The following is a 17,786-nucleotide window of genomic DNA, read 5'->3' as shown; positions in this document are numbered from 1 at the left end:
ATGAATCCTTAACTTTGAAATATGTATGATAAAATGTATACTTTAGTTTTTACAAAGAAAGATTACACTTGAATTGTTGTTGTAATTGTAACCTTTTTAATAAAAAAATATATTTACAAGGTAGATGTAAACAAACTATTAAAAGGTAAATATAAGCCTTTTCTTAAAATAATTTTTATCGTGTTTTATTAGTGAAATATGAGAATTAACTGCACAATTACTAGACATGTTTTCCTTGGATATTATACAATTTGCAAGCACAATTTGTGGAAAAATAATTTTATTTTTTTAGATGCTTAAATGAGTAAGAGTTTAGAGTTTATTAATTTATGAGTTTAAGAGTTCATAAGTGTATAAATTCATGAGTTTATAAGTGTATGCGTTTATAAGTGTACGAGTGTGTATAGTGGGTATTTTTGGTGGTTGCTAGGCTGTTACTAGGGTGTTCTGGGTGGTTGTTAGGGTGTTGCTAGGAAGTTGCTTGGGTAGAAAATAATATAAAAGTTTCATAAAATTTTTCTAAAACTATATGAAACAAACACGAATACTGCGTACATTTATAAAAACTTGATACATGTTTTGTTTTTTACATGTATTTACTATAGTAATAACTATAAATGAACCCTAACCCTATAGTACGTACATGTACTTAATATTACTCAGTACTTAAATATATAATTACACATTAAAATAAAGTGTTTTTTTACTATGACTTTGATTATTTGTCCCAGACTCATTTACTTTCCTGTTCAACAGTCCTTCTGTATTAGATTCAATCCAAACTCTCTTTTGATGAAGATTCATAAAGTGATTCAGTCAAAACTGGACATTAAAAAGCAAACGTGTAAAAACAGTGAAACTCAGGGTGACAAACGTTTATCATGAATGAAAATAACAGTCAAAGATCAACAACTGAAGAAACATGTTCAGACTGAAACAGGAACAAGCGTTTATTGACCATAAACTACAATAACATGATTAAACTGTAATAATGCATCATGTGAATTAACAGTGAAATACTGGAGGTGACAGTAGATTAATGTTCATTTTACAGTTATCTCTATGATTATATAGATGATGTGTTATTCATTTCACATTATTGATTATAATAATCCTTTGAGATCCAGCAGTTTTAATCAGATCATCTGAAGGATTTTAATAACACATAACACAATCAGTTACACAACTGGAAAAATGAATATTTAGTGAGTGTGTGTGTGTGTTTATGTAATTACACTCTTCTGATAAACAATGAGAAATGTGTTAATTGTTAAATGGTTCCACATTTTCTTTGTAATTTTTTTACAGTGTGTGTGTGTGTGTGTCAGTCAGTGTGTGTTTGTTGTTTAATGTGACACAGAGACACTGAAGAGTTTAAATAAGGAAGTCTAAATCCAGCATAGAGGGGTTCAGTGAATGTGTGTGTGAATGTGTGTAAGCGTGTGAGTGTGTGTGTGTCAGAGACGCTGTAGAAGGACAGAGTGCCGGCCGACACGTCCACAAACACTCCTACTCTCTTACCGGATCCTGAACCAGCAGAAACAGCAGTGGAGTTACAATTGTGCCAGACAGAGAGTCCGTGATTATAGCGTCTCAGACTCCAGGACTTTTCATTCCCTCCAAACGCACTGTCACAACTCCCTCCTTTCCTCTTGATTCCTTTATATGACACTGATATTTCAACACCATCTCCACTCCATTCAGCCTCCCAGTAACAGCGTTCAGTCAGACTCTCTCCACACAGAACCTGAGGACACCACTCATCAAATCTCTCTGGATGATCAGGATACGACTGACTCTCTCTCACACACGTCACCTTTCTGTTCTCCTCAGACAGAACGAGACGAGTGTGTGCTGTGTTTGGATCCAGTGTGAGATCAACGGCATCTGAACACAAGAACACACACATTACAACAGCAACATTTACAACAACACACACTAAAACTGTGTTTGAGGACTTACATCTGTGTAGTCTTGATGTAATCCTGAACTCTCCTCCGTGATCCACACTAGAAAACACACACACACACACACACACACACACACACACACACAAATTATTAAACAAAAATTTAAAGTACACCTATGAGTCGTATTCAATAAATATAATAAATTAGAGATTTTCTTGCTGATCAAAGGAAAATAAACTAATTAAAATTCAAACACTAACACACACACACACTCTCCCACTCTGTCTCTCTTACACACACTCCCTCCCTCACTCTCTCACACACACACACTCCCTCCCTCACACGCACACACACTCACTCACTCTCTCTCTCTCACACACACACACTCTCTCTCTCACACACACACACACTCCCTCACTCACTGTATCTCTCTCTCTCTCTCCCTCCCTCACTCTCTCTCTCTCACACACACACACACACACACACACACACACACTCTCTCTCTCTCTCTCATACACCCTCACTCACTCACTCTCTCTCTCTCTCTCTCCCTCTCTCTCATACACACACACACACACACACACACACACACACACACACACACACACACACACCACTCTCTCTCTCTCTCATACACAAACACACACTCCCTCAATCACTCTCTCTCTCTCATACACACACACTCCCTCAATCTCTCTCTCTCTCTCTCATACACACTTCACTCTCTCTCTCACACACTCCCTCACTCACTCTCTTTCACACACACTCCCTCAGTCGCTCTCTCACTTCACTCACACACACACACACACACACACACTAAAGTCACAGTTTGTAATCAAACAGACACACAGAATCTTCTGATATTCACAATCTCTTTGTTTTGTACATGAACAGTTCACATCAACACACACACACACACACACACACACACACACACACACACACACACACACACACACACACACTTGTTGTGTCCAGACTGAACTATTGTAAAGCTCTGTTGTCTTCAGCTTCACTGTCAAACCTCTGCAACTGATCAGACGCTGCAGCTCGAGTTCACGCACACACACACACACACACACACACACACACACACACTCTTCAGAAGCTTGAGTTCTGTGAGTGAACATCATCTCAGAGACACAGAATCACACACACACACACACACACCTTCACCTGGACTGTTCCTGCTGGGGAAATAACACACACACTCTCTCTCTCTCTCTCTCTCACACACACACACACCCCTGGACTGTTCCCGCTGGGAAGCTTGAGTTCTGCGAGTGAACATCCTCTCAGAGAGACACAGAATCACACACACACCTTCATCTGGACTGTTCCCGCTGGGGAAATAACACACACACACTCTCTCTCTCTCACACACACACACACACCTTCACCTGGACTGTTCCCGCTGGGGAAATAACTGATCTCTCAGCCCGAGCTGCTGTCCTACACATCTTCAAGAAACCACTGAAGACGCATGTTTTTCAGCAACACTTGATCCATAAATACTAACACTTTCCTTTCTTTTCTATATCTATAGAAAAAATGACAATAAAATAAATGACGTATATTGCGTTAGACTAAACTGGGAAGAGTCAGACTCAGAGCACTCGCATATTTTTGTCCTATTGTTAGTTTAATTACATCTGTAAGTGTGTTTAAATATAAATGTAAATGTACATCTATCTCAAGAATACAATCTCACAATCATACAAAATTCAACATCTCTCTCTCTCTCTCTCTCTCTCTCTCTCTCTCTCTCTCTCACACACACACAGTTTAGAGCAGTGTTCTGGCATTCTCCACTTTGGAGGTAGGGAAGGGTTAATAAAATATAGTTTATTAACATCACATTTTAAAAACATAATATCAATAACAGCATTACAAACTTTCAAATAGAGAAAATAAAAGTGCTATTACATTATCACTTTGCATGAAATAAGACTTTGTTCAAAAGTAAATGATAATAATAATGCAATTGTGTTTTGCCTATGATAACACCAAATTAAAATAAAATAGATAAGTGTGGACTAGTTGTGCTTTGCTTCATTTTGTCACTTTGCAAACTGCATGCAAAAATTGTATTTACTATTTTTTCAAAGGCGCCCGTTATTTAGAACAGTGGGTCCTTTTTTGGGCCAGCGCCCCCTATCCAATATCCAGGTCACTTGCACTTAGGGTTTTATTACGCATTTAGGAGAGTATTGCAAGAAGCTGCTTACATTAACCTTACTTTCAGAAAAATAAATAAATACAATTATGATTTTTCATGAAAAATTATGTCAGAATTGTAGGCCTGAAATACCTTGGTATCAGCTTGTTTTCATCAGTGGTATAATTAATACAATTACAATTAATTTGGTTTGTCGTGATTAATTTGTGTTCATAATCAGTAAAAGAAAAATCTTCCAACAAGAATAAACACATATGAACAATTCAATTATTATTGTATTATTAATTATTTTTATATCTTGAAACTACCCAAGCATGTTTCCGCTCAGATGTGACGGCGGAATGAATACATTACCAACATGTGATTGCAGGATATATTTAAATTATCCATCAAATTGTCATTTTCTCCTTACTGTCTTAATGCGAGTTAACAATAACTAAGTTAATGCCTAAAAATGTAAAAGTTTTTAAAAGTTTGTAAAAGGCACTTTTGAATAAGAAATAATATCAAGTCGTCAAGATACAACTCGTCAAAACTCACAACAACCGTATCGGTGAGAACACTCATTTAAACAGCACACACACACCCGAACTCGACTGCACATCATATGTTTGACATTATTGACACTGCTTTCAATCGTAATGCAATAGAAATGAACACAGAAAACCTGCCTAGTGCCTCCAGCGCTGACAGTGGACTACGGTCAGGAGTAGAGCGGCTGCGGACCAATGTTTTTTTTTTTGAGCGCTTCTGACGTATTCTTTCACGCGCACCATAGACGCGCGTGCACACACAATATGTCATCACACTCTGCGCATGTTTTACAACATATTTTAACATATACATAGCCCTAACACTTTTTAAATAGCCCACTTAAAGTGTTTATTACAAATAAATTACTAACTGCTTAAAATTAATAAAAGTAAATGAACAAAATTGCATTATATATTTCAGAAAACTTCAGAATAAATCAAGATGTAACATTTATTTGTCAGGTAAAAATGTATCATGCCAATTACAGACATTTAAACATTTAACAAATGATGACATAAATCAACATAAAGTCTGAAATGGAATAGGCAGAAGCAAAAGCTTATTGCGCCTATCCCAGTGCATTTACAAAACATAATCAGTAAAGCTGCCAATGTCTTATACATGAAGTTATACATTTCTTTTTCTCCTTTTTTTCCCCCTCTTCTTTCCCCTTTTCCTTCCCTTCTTTTCTCTTTTCCCTTCCCCTTTTTTTTCTTTTTTTTTTCTCTCTTTTCATTCCCCTAAATCGTCACAAAGAAGAAAAAAAACAAACAAACAAAAAAAAACATCCCCAGCATCCATTTACATCCTTAGCATCCATTCTCAATGTATTTTTTTATAACTGATTTCTTCAAAAGAATTTTAAATTGAATTAAGGTTTTAGTCTTTTAGCTCTTGGTCCAACTTACTCCACACATTAATTCCAACAAAAGAAACACAATGCTGATTTGCACTCGTTCTCACATATGTTTTTTGAAACATTTCTTCCTTTCGGAAATTATTAACACAATCTCGTTTTTGGAACAATCCCTGGATATGCACTGGTGACCTATTATGGCTTATATTATACATAAATTGTGCTGTTTTAAACTCGACCAAATCCTTCAATTTTAGTGCTTTTAATTTAACGAAGAGCTCATTTGTATGGGCCCTGTAATCCACTTTATTCACAATGCGGATAGCTCTTTTTTGAATGATACTTATTGGATTAAGATTGGTTTCCCCAAACTTCTAGGCCATAGGTCATGTACGGGAGAACCAGGGAACAGTATAAAATATATAATTTTTTTTCATTTAAAAGTTCTTTAACTTTGGATATTATTGCAAGAGATTTACATAGCTTTGCCTTAATATAGTTTATATGGGGCTTCCAGCTAAGCTTATTTTGTAAAAAAATACTCCAAGAAATTTTATTTCATTCACTCGTTCTATCTCAGTATAATTTATTCTTAAATTTATACACACATTAATGGCACGATTTCCGAAAACTATAAATTTGGTTTTATTTAAATTAAGGGTTAACTTATTAGAATCAAACCACTTCTTTAACAATGATAGTTGTTTTTCTACTATATCTATCAATGCTTCTACATTTTTACCACAACTAAGCATGCTGGTGTCATCAGCAAATAAAATAAGGTTTGATGTTTTTGAAACTAAACAAAGATCGTTTATATACATAAGAAACAAAAACGGACCCAACACTGACCCCTGTGGCAGCCCGCAGGTAATTGTCAGCAGCTGGGAATCAGTGCCATTGGTGTGGATATACTGTGATCTATTCTTCAGATAAGTCTGGAGCCAAGAAAAGGCCACTCCTCTAATCCCATATCTGTACAGTTTTTGAAGTAACAATTCATGATTCACTGTATCAAAAGCTTTGGTTAGATCTAGGAACACACCAACAGCGTATTGTTTATTGGCTATAGCATTTGATATTTTTTCTACAAGGTCCACTAGTGCTAAGGTAGTGGTCATATCAGGTCTAAAACCATACTGCTGTTCACAAAGAATAGTTTGCTTATCTACATAACTGAATAATCTTTTATGGAATATCTTCTCCAGGATCTTGAAAACTGTGACAGAATGGAAATAGGTCTATAATTAGTGAATTTCTGTTTATCACCAGCCTTATGAATAGGAATCACTTTCGCAATCTTCATTCCTTCTGGAAATACCCCCGATTGTAAAGAAAGATTAAAAATGTAAGTGATTGGTTTTACAACACATTCAATAATATCTTTTAATACTGACATATCTAGTCCATTCCAGTCAGCTGACATCTTCTTAAATTTTCATCAGTGGCTTGAATAAATATAGTTTTATCAGTGGTTGGTATTTTACTCAAAACATCCACTTGATTAATGTTGACTATTTCTTTAGCCAATTTAGGGCCAATATTAATGAAATGTTGATTAAACTGATTTGCAATTTCATCAGATTGATTGATCAAAGTTCTATCATTTATTAGAAATTCAGTTGGAATGTCAGCATTTTGATTTCCCTTTTTGATTAGTTTGTTTAAAGCACTATTTTTTATATTACTTTTATTCTTCTCCAAAAGAGCACCATAATAATTAATTTTACTTAATCTTATAATACTAATTAATCTGTTCTTATATTGTTTGTATGTACATTCTGCCTCTTTTGTCTTCTTTCGCAAGAAGTCTTTGTACAGTTTATTCTTCCTCTTACATGCTTTTTGAATTCCCCTCGTAAACCAGGGCTTTCCTGTAAATCTATGGTTCATAACTTTATTAACTAGAGGGCAGTGTTTTTCATACAAAGTAATAAAGATTTTGATAAATGTATCATATGCAGTATTTACATCGTCTACATAAACATTATCCCAACTTTGTTCCATTAGTTCATTCTTAAATCTAGAAATAGCCTCTTGAGATTTTAACCTTTTTACTATGATTTTTTTGTTTTCTTTTACTGATTTAAACACTCTTTTTATTACTGTAAAAACTGGTAGATGGTCAGATATATCAGTAATTAAAACTCCACTTATTATTTCACTTTCTAGAACATTAGTGAATATGTTGTCAATCAGGGTTGCACTGGATTTTGTTATTCGAGTTGGTCTTGTTATGGATGGATACAAGCATAAACTGTACATAGAATGAATAAATTCTGTAACAGTGTTTTGTTTTTGAGGATTGAGCAGATCAATATTAAAATCCCCACAGACAAAGACCATTTTACTACTTATATCCTCATACAAATCAATCATTATTTCCTGAAACTTTTCAATACAAGACCCTGGTTTTCGATACACACAGCTTATTATGGCATTTTTTGATTTTTCAATCTCAATTTCCACACATTCCATAATGTTGTCCAGAATTAAACACTTACTACTGACTAGTTTACTTCTCAAATTCTGATCAATATACAATGCGACTCCCCCGCCTTTTTGACAATTTCTACTTTTGTAGAATGCATTGTATCCTTCTATTTTGAACAAGCAAGATTGCTCTTCACAGCCAAGCCATGTCTCTGAAATTGCTACTGCAGAGAATTTATTTTTTGTTTGTTCCAGACAGTCTAAGATCTTAGGAAAATTTGAATTAAGACTCCTACAGTTGAAATGTATAATGGACAATGAATCTCTTAGAGTCATTTGGGCCTCAAAATGGTCTTCAGTAAAGTATTCACAACTTGTTCAGTATTTTTGTATAAAAATGGTTATCTGGATCGAGATCATTTTGCATATCTTGTGGTTTATACTCTGTATAATCAAACGTTTTAAATTGCAGATTTTCATAATCAGAATAACCATAATCTGTTCTTACAGTGTTTGTAGTTGAGGTAGGTCCATCTGGTTGTGTCATACATCCAATTTGTTGTCTTTCATGGCATTCCCTTTCTTTCAATCTGGGTGATCCATGGCAATATTCAGTCATTTATATTGGTCCAGCTCTGTTAAATCCTTAACAGTGATCACTTTAGCTTCTTCTGGATGTCCGTTAAGCTTGATCAGAACTCTGCAGTTTCTTGTCCAGGTGTCTTGAATCTTCTTTTCTTTCCTCAAAATCCTTGCTTCTCTTGCTATTGTAGCATTTCTCTTAGTTAGGTGCTCATTCACATAAACACCTGTACCCTTTAATTTCCTGCCATTCCTAAGCACCTCCATTTTGTGCTTCCTATTAGCAAAGCAAATCAGAATATTTGACTTCTTGCGGTCTCTCTGGGGCAAAGTATGGCAAGCAACAATGTTCTCACTATTTATTGTAATGCCATTGCTGTCAAAGAACTTGATTACCTGTTGTTCAAGCGTTGGTAATTCAGGACTTGAAGCAGGATTTAACAGATTTTTCTCTCCCCCACCACGGGCTGCTGCCTGTGCAAAAGAGCGTTTTATTTCAAGCCCTGATATCAATAGGTCATCCTTCCTTGAATACTGCTCCAAGTCATCAATTCTTCTTTCCAGTTGTTCAATTTTCTTGTCCTTTTCTTGTGCCTCTTTTTTCAGTTGTTTAATTTCCTCCAGCAATTCCTTTAGGCCTCTTTGTTCGGTTGCCACTTGAGTTATTTCCTGTGACATGAAGCCCAGAGCCCTCTTAATTTCATCAATGTCTTCAGCCAGTTTCTCATTAGCCATTGCATCATTGAAGATATTACAGGTACACAGCAAAATCCCCAGTGTTAAATTAACACTCCTCAGTGTTTATATGTGTCCACACTACAGTGTTAAAAATTAACACTGAAGCAGTGTTGAAGTTAATGCAATAATTAAGTTAACACTGAAGCAGTGTTGAAGTTAATGAGATAATTAAGTGATTAATTAAGTGATGATTGGCCATTAGTGGTGACACCTGATGATAACAAGCAGACTCACTGAAGGAAAGTGAAACAAGAACAGAAAAAAGAGAAACACAAGAACTACTGACTTCGAGCCATTATAGCACTTATTATTTTACCAGTTTGACTTTATTTCTGTCATACTTCTACACACGGTCTTATTTAGATTTAACAGAAGTTTAGATGGTAATGTTTTATGGAATGTTTCGTTTCATGTCACCATTATGGTGGTCAGTGTTTGCTTTAGTTGGGCTCTTGACACTTTCCTTTTTAACATTAGTATTTTTCTGGCTGCTCCAACTCTGTGCATATAGAGCATATGTGTTGTGGGAAGAGAAACTGTGACTTTGGTTGTGTTTCCTGAAAATATCGCAAGCCTAATTTGGTCGTATAAACCATTTATTGCAGTTGGTCTGCGATTAAGTTAGGCTTAAGATGCTTTTGGAAATGCGCATGCAGCCCTGGTTATATTTCGATGATGAAATTACTAGTGACCTGATTCAATGATGGCACCCAGCATTATAAACTGATTATCTAATTGTTTTATTAATTTTTCACTGCAGTAGTTACTTCCAGCAATGTTTTAAAGATTTGAAAGATTTAAAATCACACACTGACATCAAGAATCTACATATGAATCTCAACAATGGTGACAATCAAACAAATGCTTAATGTTGCAGTGCATGATGGGAGCCACCAATCAGAACGCATCCCTGGCTGACATCATGCATTGCAGCATGAATAAATTATGCAGCTGAATTGTCCTGTAATTTTCATTGTTTTTTCTGTTGGCTTTTATTTTGCTATTGTTTTGTTCTGACTTTAATAGCTTGTTTTGTGATGTTCAGAGTTGATCTGTTTGTCACTAGTTTGTTTATTGTCACCATTGTTGAGATTCATATGCTGATTCTTGATGTCTGTGCGTTTAAACACAATAACTTCTTTGCTCAAAGTATTTTCAAAATTTTTCATATTGCTGTTGGATCTCAAACTGTAGAATCTCAGAGCTACAATCACCAATACTAAAACAAGACATTAAGTATATAGTCAAAGATTTAGACTCTGAATGGCATCAGTGAATAGGACACTACATGATGATAATGTCATTATCATCAAAACATATTGTGAGCAGGTCATGTTTTCTCTTGCAGTAACAAATGTGCTTTATAAACACAGAGTTGTAGCAACCAGAAAAAAACTAATATTATCAAATGAAAAGGGTCAAGAGCCCAACTAAAGCAAACACTGACCACCAAAATGGTAACTTGAAAAGAAAAATTCCATAAAATATTACCGTCTAAACTTCTGTTGAATCTCAAGAACTTTTGTCAATGTATGACAGAAATAAAGTCAAACTGGTAATAAGTGCAACAATGTGTAATGACTGGAAGTCAGTTGTAGTTCTTGTGTTTCTCTTTTTTCTGTTCTGAGGGTGGGTGAGGGTGAAGGGGAGGGTGAAGGGGAGGGTTGGTGAAGGGGAGGGTTGGAGGGGAGGGTTGGAGGGTTGGAGGGTTGGGGGTGGGGGGTTGAAGTCAAACAAGGGGACAAGGAGATAAGTTTGGGCAGGACAAGGTTCTGTGCTCTGTCTTTGCTATCTGCTGTCCAGGGTGCATTTTATGGCTTTATTGCAGGGTGCGTTTTGTTTTAGCAGGAAAATCAGTTCTTACACCCTCTTCTAAAGAGAACCGAGGTTACGTTAGTAACCGAGTACGTTCTCTTACAAGAGGTCTCTCGTACTGCGTAATAGCTTACGCTAGGGGAACACAGTGTAAAACGCTGTGAGTGCTGAGATCCAACACTAAAGTCCCAAGGGCAGGTGCCCAAGGCTCATACAGTGCATAATCATCAGGGACTCACAGAGAGTCCGGGAAGAGGGGCTAGAATAGCATCATTCCCGTAGAATATAGTGCTCTATCAAGAGCAGATATATCAAGTGTTCCACACAGCCAGGGCGAACTCGGCCTGAACTGATAAATATTAAAGCTGCCGTCTGCAACATTTTTTTGATCAAATTCAGTGAAATTGACACTATAATCCGACAGAACAACATAAATAAGGTGGTTTAAAAAAAAAAACCCGAGCTTCTAACTCCACCTGGAGCATGTTATTTGTTTTGCAAAAATCCACCGCTCCCGTCTCATCGGGTCCAATCAGCGCAGGGGGGTGTGAGATCTGACTGTCAATCACAGGTCGTGCACACGCGTCAGATTCCTTCTCCCTCGCGCAGACGCGCACGTTACAATATCACATGCACACGACACGCCTGAAGTTCGCCTGAAGATTGTACGAAGTGTGATGGCGGAGAGAAAATCTACTAACAAGCTTCCAATTCCTCGGTTATTGCTATCTATGGATAGATTAGCCAGGGCAGCCTACCTCCGAGTCCATGGTGTTGATCGATGCTGAAGAGACGGGCGCGTTCACAGAAAATCAGGTACACACGCACTGACGATGGGCGGGTGCTCGTTGGTAGTGGGGGAGGGGCATGAGAGTTGTAAACATTCAAAATTTTGGCTAAGTCCACTCAATCTGCCAGACTTGCCGACTGCAGCTTTAAGGGACTTACACACTGCCTACAGAAGTATATAGTCGATCAGCGAGCGACGCTCTAGCAGATTCAGCATCCTGAGCCGATAGCATCGGGCAGGCAATACTGATTTATTAGACCGAGAGCAGCTTAGCCTGCAAAGCGGGAACCTCTTGGTTGTAGAACCTTATAAATGTAGACGGGGAGGCCCACCCTGCCACCATACAGATATCTTGTAAGGCAATCCCACTAAACCAAGCCCATGACGAGGCCATGCCTCTTGTGGAGTGCGCTCTGACACCTAACGGGCACTGCAGGCCCTTAGATGTATAAGCCAGCGCTATAGCATCAACTATCCACCTGGATAGACTCTGTTTTGACGCAGTTAGTCCCTTAGTACGTCCGCTGAACAAAACAAAGAGCTGCTCCGTCTGTCAAAAGACACATAAGCTCTTAATGCCCTGACCGGGCAAAGGAAGCCCGCGTCTCCTTCCTCTTCAGAGACCGCCAGGGCCGACAGGGAAATCACCTGTGCCCTAAACGGTGTGTTGAGGGATTTAGAAACGTACCCGTGCCTTGGTTTGAGTATGACTTTCGAGTCATTAGGTCCAAACTCCATACATGTCGCGCTCACTGAGAGCGCTTGCAGGTCCCCTATGCGCTTTACTGAAGCGAGAGCCAGAAGAAACACCGTTTGAGATCTATTGACTGAATTGGCTCGAATGGGGCACCTTTCATGGCTTCCAAAACCATAGAAAGGTCCCAAATGGGAACTGAGGGAGGTCTGGGAGGGTTCAGCCTCTTAGCTCCTCTAAGGAAGCGAATGACCAGATCGTTCCTTCCGAGTGACTGGCCAAGCGTCGGTTTAGCGAACGCTGCTATAGCCGCCACGTAAACTTTGAGCGTGGATGGGGTTCTGCCCTTATCCAGTAACTCTTGCAGAAAGGAAAGAACCTCCGTCACCCCACAGTCTGAGGGTGATATGTCACGAGCTGTGCACCAGCTAGAGAACACAGACCATTTCGAGGAATAGAGCCGTCTAGTAGACGGGGCTCTAGCCTGCGTGATCGTGTTTAACACTCCCACTGGGAGGTTAGCGGTACCCGTTGATGGCCCACGCATGTAGGGACCAAAGCTCTGGGCGAGGATGCCAGATCGAGCCCTTGGCCTGAGAGAGAAGGTCCCTCCTCACTGGTATCAGCCATGGGGCAGTGCTCGTCAGCTGCATCAGAACTGGGAACCAGGCTTGGTTCGTCCAGAACGGAGCCACAAGTAGCACTGAGCATCCGTTTTCCCTGATTCGCTCTAATACCTGAGGTAGGAGCGTGACGGGGGGAAAAGCATAGAGCGGTCAGCGGGGCCAGACTAGGGCCAGCGCATCCCTGCTCTTGGAGAAAAACTCGCAAATAGGTCTACCTTCGTTCTGCCGAATGTCTTCTACAGCAGCTGGACTGTCTGCGGGTGTAGAGACCATTCTCCTGCCGGAACATTGTTCCTGAACAGTCTGTCTGGTCCTACATTCAGGTGACCTGGCACGTGCGCTGCTCTCAGCGAGCGCAGATTGTGCTGAGCCCAGATCAGGAGGCGTTCCGTCAGCCTGTAAAGGGTTCGGGACCTGATACCTCCTTGGCGATTTATATAGGCCACCACCGACATGTTGTCTGAACGGACCAAGATGTGGTGTCCTTTTATTTGGGGACAAAAACGCCTCAGCGCATTGTCGACTGCCATCATTTCCAGGCAGTTTATGTGTAGAAGCTTTTCCCGTTCTGACCACTGGCCGAAGAACGGTCTGCCCTCGAGCAGCGCTCCCCATCCCGAGGTGGAGGCGTCCGTAGACATCACCTTCACACTCGAGGAAGTCCCCAGGTTTTCACCTGACCGGTACCAGTCGGTCGCTTTCCAAGGTTTCAGAGCTGAGATGCATTTCTGATCGACCTTGAGGCGTAAGAGACCGGAGGTCCACAGCGAGTCCGGTTCTGTGCCCAGAAAATATATTTTCTGACTGGGAGACAGCGAACTCTTCGCCCAATTGACTTTGAGACCTAGATTCTCGAGATGATCGAGTAATATGGTCCTGTGTTCTATGAGCTCTGAGTGTGATCGAGCTAGAACCAACCAATCGTCCAAGTAATTCAGAACTCGCATGCCCCGAAGTTTCAGGGGTGCGAGCGCTGCGTCCATGCACATCGTGAATGTACGGGGTGCTAGGGACAGGCCAAACGGCAGGACTGTGTATTGATATGCCTGGCCCTCGAAGGCGAATCTCAAAAATCGCCTGTGACGTGACGCTATTTGTATTTGGAAATACGCGTCCTTCAGATCTATTGACATAAACCAGTCCCCTTGGCGAATTTGCGAGAGGATTTTCCTGGTTGTAAGCATTCTGAACCATCGTTTCAGAAGTGCTTTGTTCAGCTGTCTTAGATCTAAAATGGGTCTGAGACCCCCGTCTTTTTTCGGTACCAGAAAATTATCTGCTGTATATGCCCCCTTCGCTCTGAGCTTGTGATAAGGGTTCTATGGCCCCTTTGCTCAATAGTTTCGCTATTTCGGCTCGAAGTAGGTGTGCAACTTCCTTTTCCACTGTAGTTTCGGTTTTCGCCGCGTAACGTCGTGGGGTCTGTAGCGAATAGCCTCTTTTTATAATGTTCAGCACCCACTCTGATACCCCGGGAAGCTTTACCCATGCATTCGCATGAATAGCTAGGGGTAGAATGATATCTGGGCTCTGGCCGCGACATAGTGGTGAACGGAGAACATCGGTATGCTGTAACATAAATGCCATGCTTGCAGCGTGTGAGGCGGGGGGCGCGCTGATCACAGCGGGCAGCCTGCCCGTGCTCAGCTCTCCTATAGCGGTTCGCTGAGAGAGAGCGAGCAGGGCGAACCCCGTAGGGCTTGTCATGTCTGTGAGTGAATGTGGGCACGGGACAGCGGGCACATTCATAACACTGAAAACACTGTCTGTTTGGGCAGACTGTATGTGCGTTGGTTTCGTTTTTACAGAAACCGTGAGACAGAATGAAAGCATTGACGGCATAATTTTATCTGCCGGCAGACCCAGGATTTGAACACAGGTCTCTCGTGCAAAAGCCTAAGATTCCGCCACTGAGCCACAAGAGGGAACACAAAAGCTTTCAGTTAGCGCGAGTATATAAGAGAGCGTCAACATGTCTTGTGACGGCGTTTGTTTGCAGGCGTGCATGTATTACAACAGGCTCGTTTACTGCAATATTGACATTCCAGTCGCCTGAACTTCAGAGGGGAATGAGAAATTTGTGAGAAATGGAGGTTGGTCCGGCCTCGGCGGGACTAAAAGCACTCTCTTTTCTCCTTTCGCCAGCGACGCACGCGAATGAGGCGTGAGGGCGGGGTAGCTTTCTTGTACATAAAGAAACTAGCCCAGTGACCATCCGTTTCTGACATTCCTTGCGAACGGCGCAGTTTGCCATAGAAACAATGTTTGGGTGCAGGCGAGCGGGTTGTACAACGCGCTCGTTGGCTGCAAAATACACATCTGCAGTCGCCTTTTTAAGGGAACTGACAGAGCGAAAGCATTGACGGCATAATTTTATCTGCCGGCAGACCCGAGATTCGAACACGGGTCAATCGTGCAAAAGCCTAAGATTCCGCCACTGAGCCACAGGGGGAGAACACATAAGCTTTCAGTTAGCACAAGCATATAAGAGAGCGTCAACATGTTTGCTTCGGTGTTTGTTTTGTAGGATTGAAAATAACCCAAGATATTTTAAATGAACAAAGATATTTCCAAGATATTTTAAATGAACAAAGATATTTGCTTGACTGTTTTTCTACCCTCTCTTTCTACCACAATGACCATTTGGAGTTCCTAAAGGCACAGATGGGGCTGATAGTGATCTAGGCCTTGCCTGTAGGCCAACATTTTTGTACTTTGGGGGGTCGATGAATTGTCACACCTTTAGTACAGTGGGGGAAGTGTGGTTGTCTGATTGGTCAGTTTGAATGTCTCACAGTTGGGTTTTAGTCACATGGTCAAGGAAAGGATAAAAGAGGATTGTAACTGTTGCTCTGTCTCTTTGATGCTCTGGCTATCTTCTTCTCTGGGTCCCTTTCTTGGGGGCTCCTCTTTTCTTTGTCTCTCTATCTATCTATCTATCTCTCTCTCCAGGGGCGGACTGGGACCAAAAAGTGGCCCTGGACTTTCTGGCCCACAGCAGCCCACCATATCCCACATCATAACACATTGGCACAATGATGTGCAGAATATTTTTTAACACCACTTATAGCATAAAAATTAGGGCTGGGAAAAGATTAATCGCATCCAAAATAAAAGTTTGTGTCTACGTGATATATGCGTGTGTACTGTGTATAATTATTTTGTATATATAAATACACACAAATATGCATGTATATATTTAAGAAATATTTGCATGTATATACTGTATATATTTATATATAATTTATATTATAATTTAAAATATTTTATATATAAATAAATATTTCTTAAATATATACATGCAAGTGTGTATTTATATAGCCAATACAAAATAATTATACACAGTACACACACATATATCACGTAGACACAAACTTTTATTTTGGATGCGATTAATCGCGATTCATCTTTCCCCAGCCCTAATAAAAATATAACACAATACAACAATAAATGCTATTTAAACATTAATTTTAAGTAACAACATATATTAGGTCATATTTGTAAAACAAAGGGAAACAAACAGAAGAACATTAAGAAACGCAACATTATTAATATAAGCCTATAATATGTTAATTTGAAGCATTTCACAGCATCTACCTCTAATTCTTTTTTTAACACGTAACGTAACCTTTCAGCTCCACCTTTTCTTTACTTCCTCTTGTCATACATGGACAATTATAATAATTATATAAATTATTATAAAATAATTATCTGGTTAGTGAACAAGTCAGTGCACGATAATAATAGCAAAACAGCGAGCAAAGAAGTCAAAACGCTACAGAAGGCTGTTCTAATGTCACGTCATGTTACCTGAGTGTTCCTTGGCGAATATTTCAATATTAACATGAGCGGAGTGGAATAAAGAAAGTGTTTTGCAGGATTGATATTCAAAACGGTAAGCACGCACTGCTTGTTTACAGTTTGTGTAACTTATCTGCAGCCGGCAGCGTCCGTTTCTCTTTTTGAATGATGAATATGAATATATCTGTAGAAATAGACCGTTGTCTCATTTACACGCAGGCGCAGAACGCGCATTCTAGCTGACAGCCGGCTGTAGTTTTCTCGGTGTGTTCAAGTGCAGCTTTTTTTCCCACGACGCGACAACACAGTCGGCTTTCATCAGCGCTAGTTCATCGGCGTCGGCTTGGTGTGTTCCAGGACGTGAAAGGGGGCGTGTTTCAAGATACGCAATGGAGTAGACCAAACTAATTAACAGGGAGGGAGTGCAATCCACTCACAAAACACTTGTCGGCCGCGGCCGCGCGATCGTCTCTCACTCATCCATTTGCGTAGAAAATAAATGTAATGATTTCCGTCATTTAAAAAAAAAAAAAAAAAAAAAAAAAAAAAAAAGGCTAGTATATGTGTACCGGGTGGGCCGGCCCACTTTGGCCAGCGGCCCACCGGGAAAAGTCCCGGTGCTCCAGATGGCCAGTCCGCCCCTGTCTCTCTCTCTCTCTCTCTCGCTCGCTCGCTCGCTCTCTCTCTCTCTCTGGTAACATTTTTAATATATGCTGGGTACAATTAATAATATAAGTTATCTTCATCTCATACATATATTTTGTAACTATTTTAAGTGTAACCATAACCAGAATTTGTCATTAAACCTTTTCAATTGCAACTAATGTA

At 39.8% G+C, this 17,786-nt stretch overlaps 2 protein-coding genes across 2 annotated transcripts in view; both read right to left on the bottom strand.

Moving 5' to 3' along the window:
• Positions 1–17,786, bottom strand: part of LOC307170726 (protein NLRC3-like) — a 148,618-nt gene that overhangs the window by 74,591 nt on the left and 56,241 nt on the right. The gene's annotated exons all lie outside the window — the stretch shown is intronic.
• The window catches only part of LOC307170272 (NACHT, LRR and PYD domains-containing protein 3-like), a 412,645-nt gene continuing 395,796 nt past the window's right edge, over positions 938–17,786 (bottom strand). The window contains exons 8-9 of the mRNA XM_079891357.1: positions 1,963–2,009; positions 938–1,887 (exon numbers count right to left, since the gene is read on the bottom strand). Of these exons, the coding sequence (XP_079747483.1) occupies positions 1,325–1,887; positions 1,963–2,009 (610 nt within the window). The 3' untranslated portion in view covers positions 938–1,324. The remainder of the gene's footprint in view (positions 1,888–1,962; positions 2,010–17,786) is intronic.

This window comes from Squalius cephalus (assembly GCF_949319135.1).
Source record: "Squalius cephalus genome assembly, chromosome: 1".
Classification (NCBI taxonomy): domain Eukaryota; kingdom Metazoa; phylum Chordata; class Actinopteri; order Cypriniformes; family Leuciscidae; genus Squalius; species Squalius cephalus.
The sequence above is the reverse complement of the archived record's forward strand: the minus strand, read 5'-3'. Positions and strand labels throughout refer to the sequence as shown.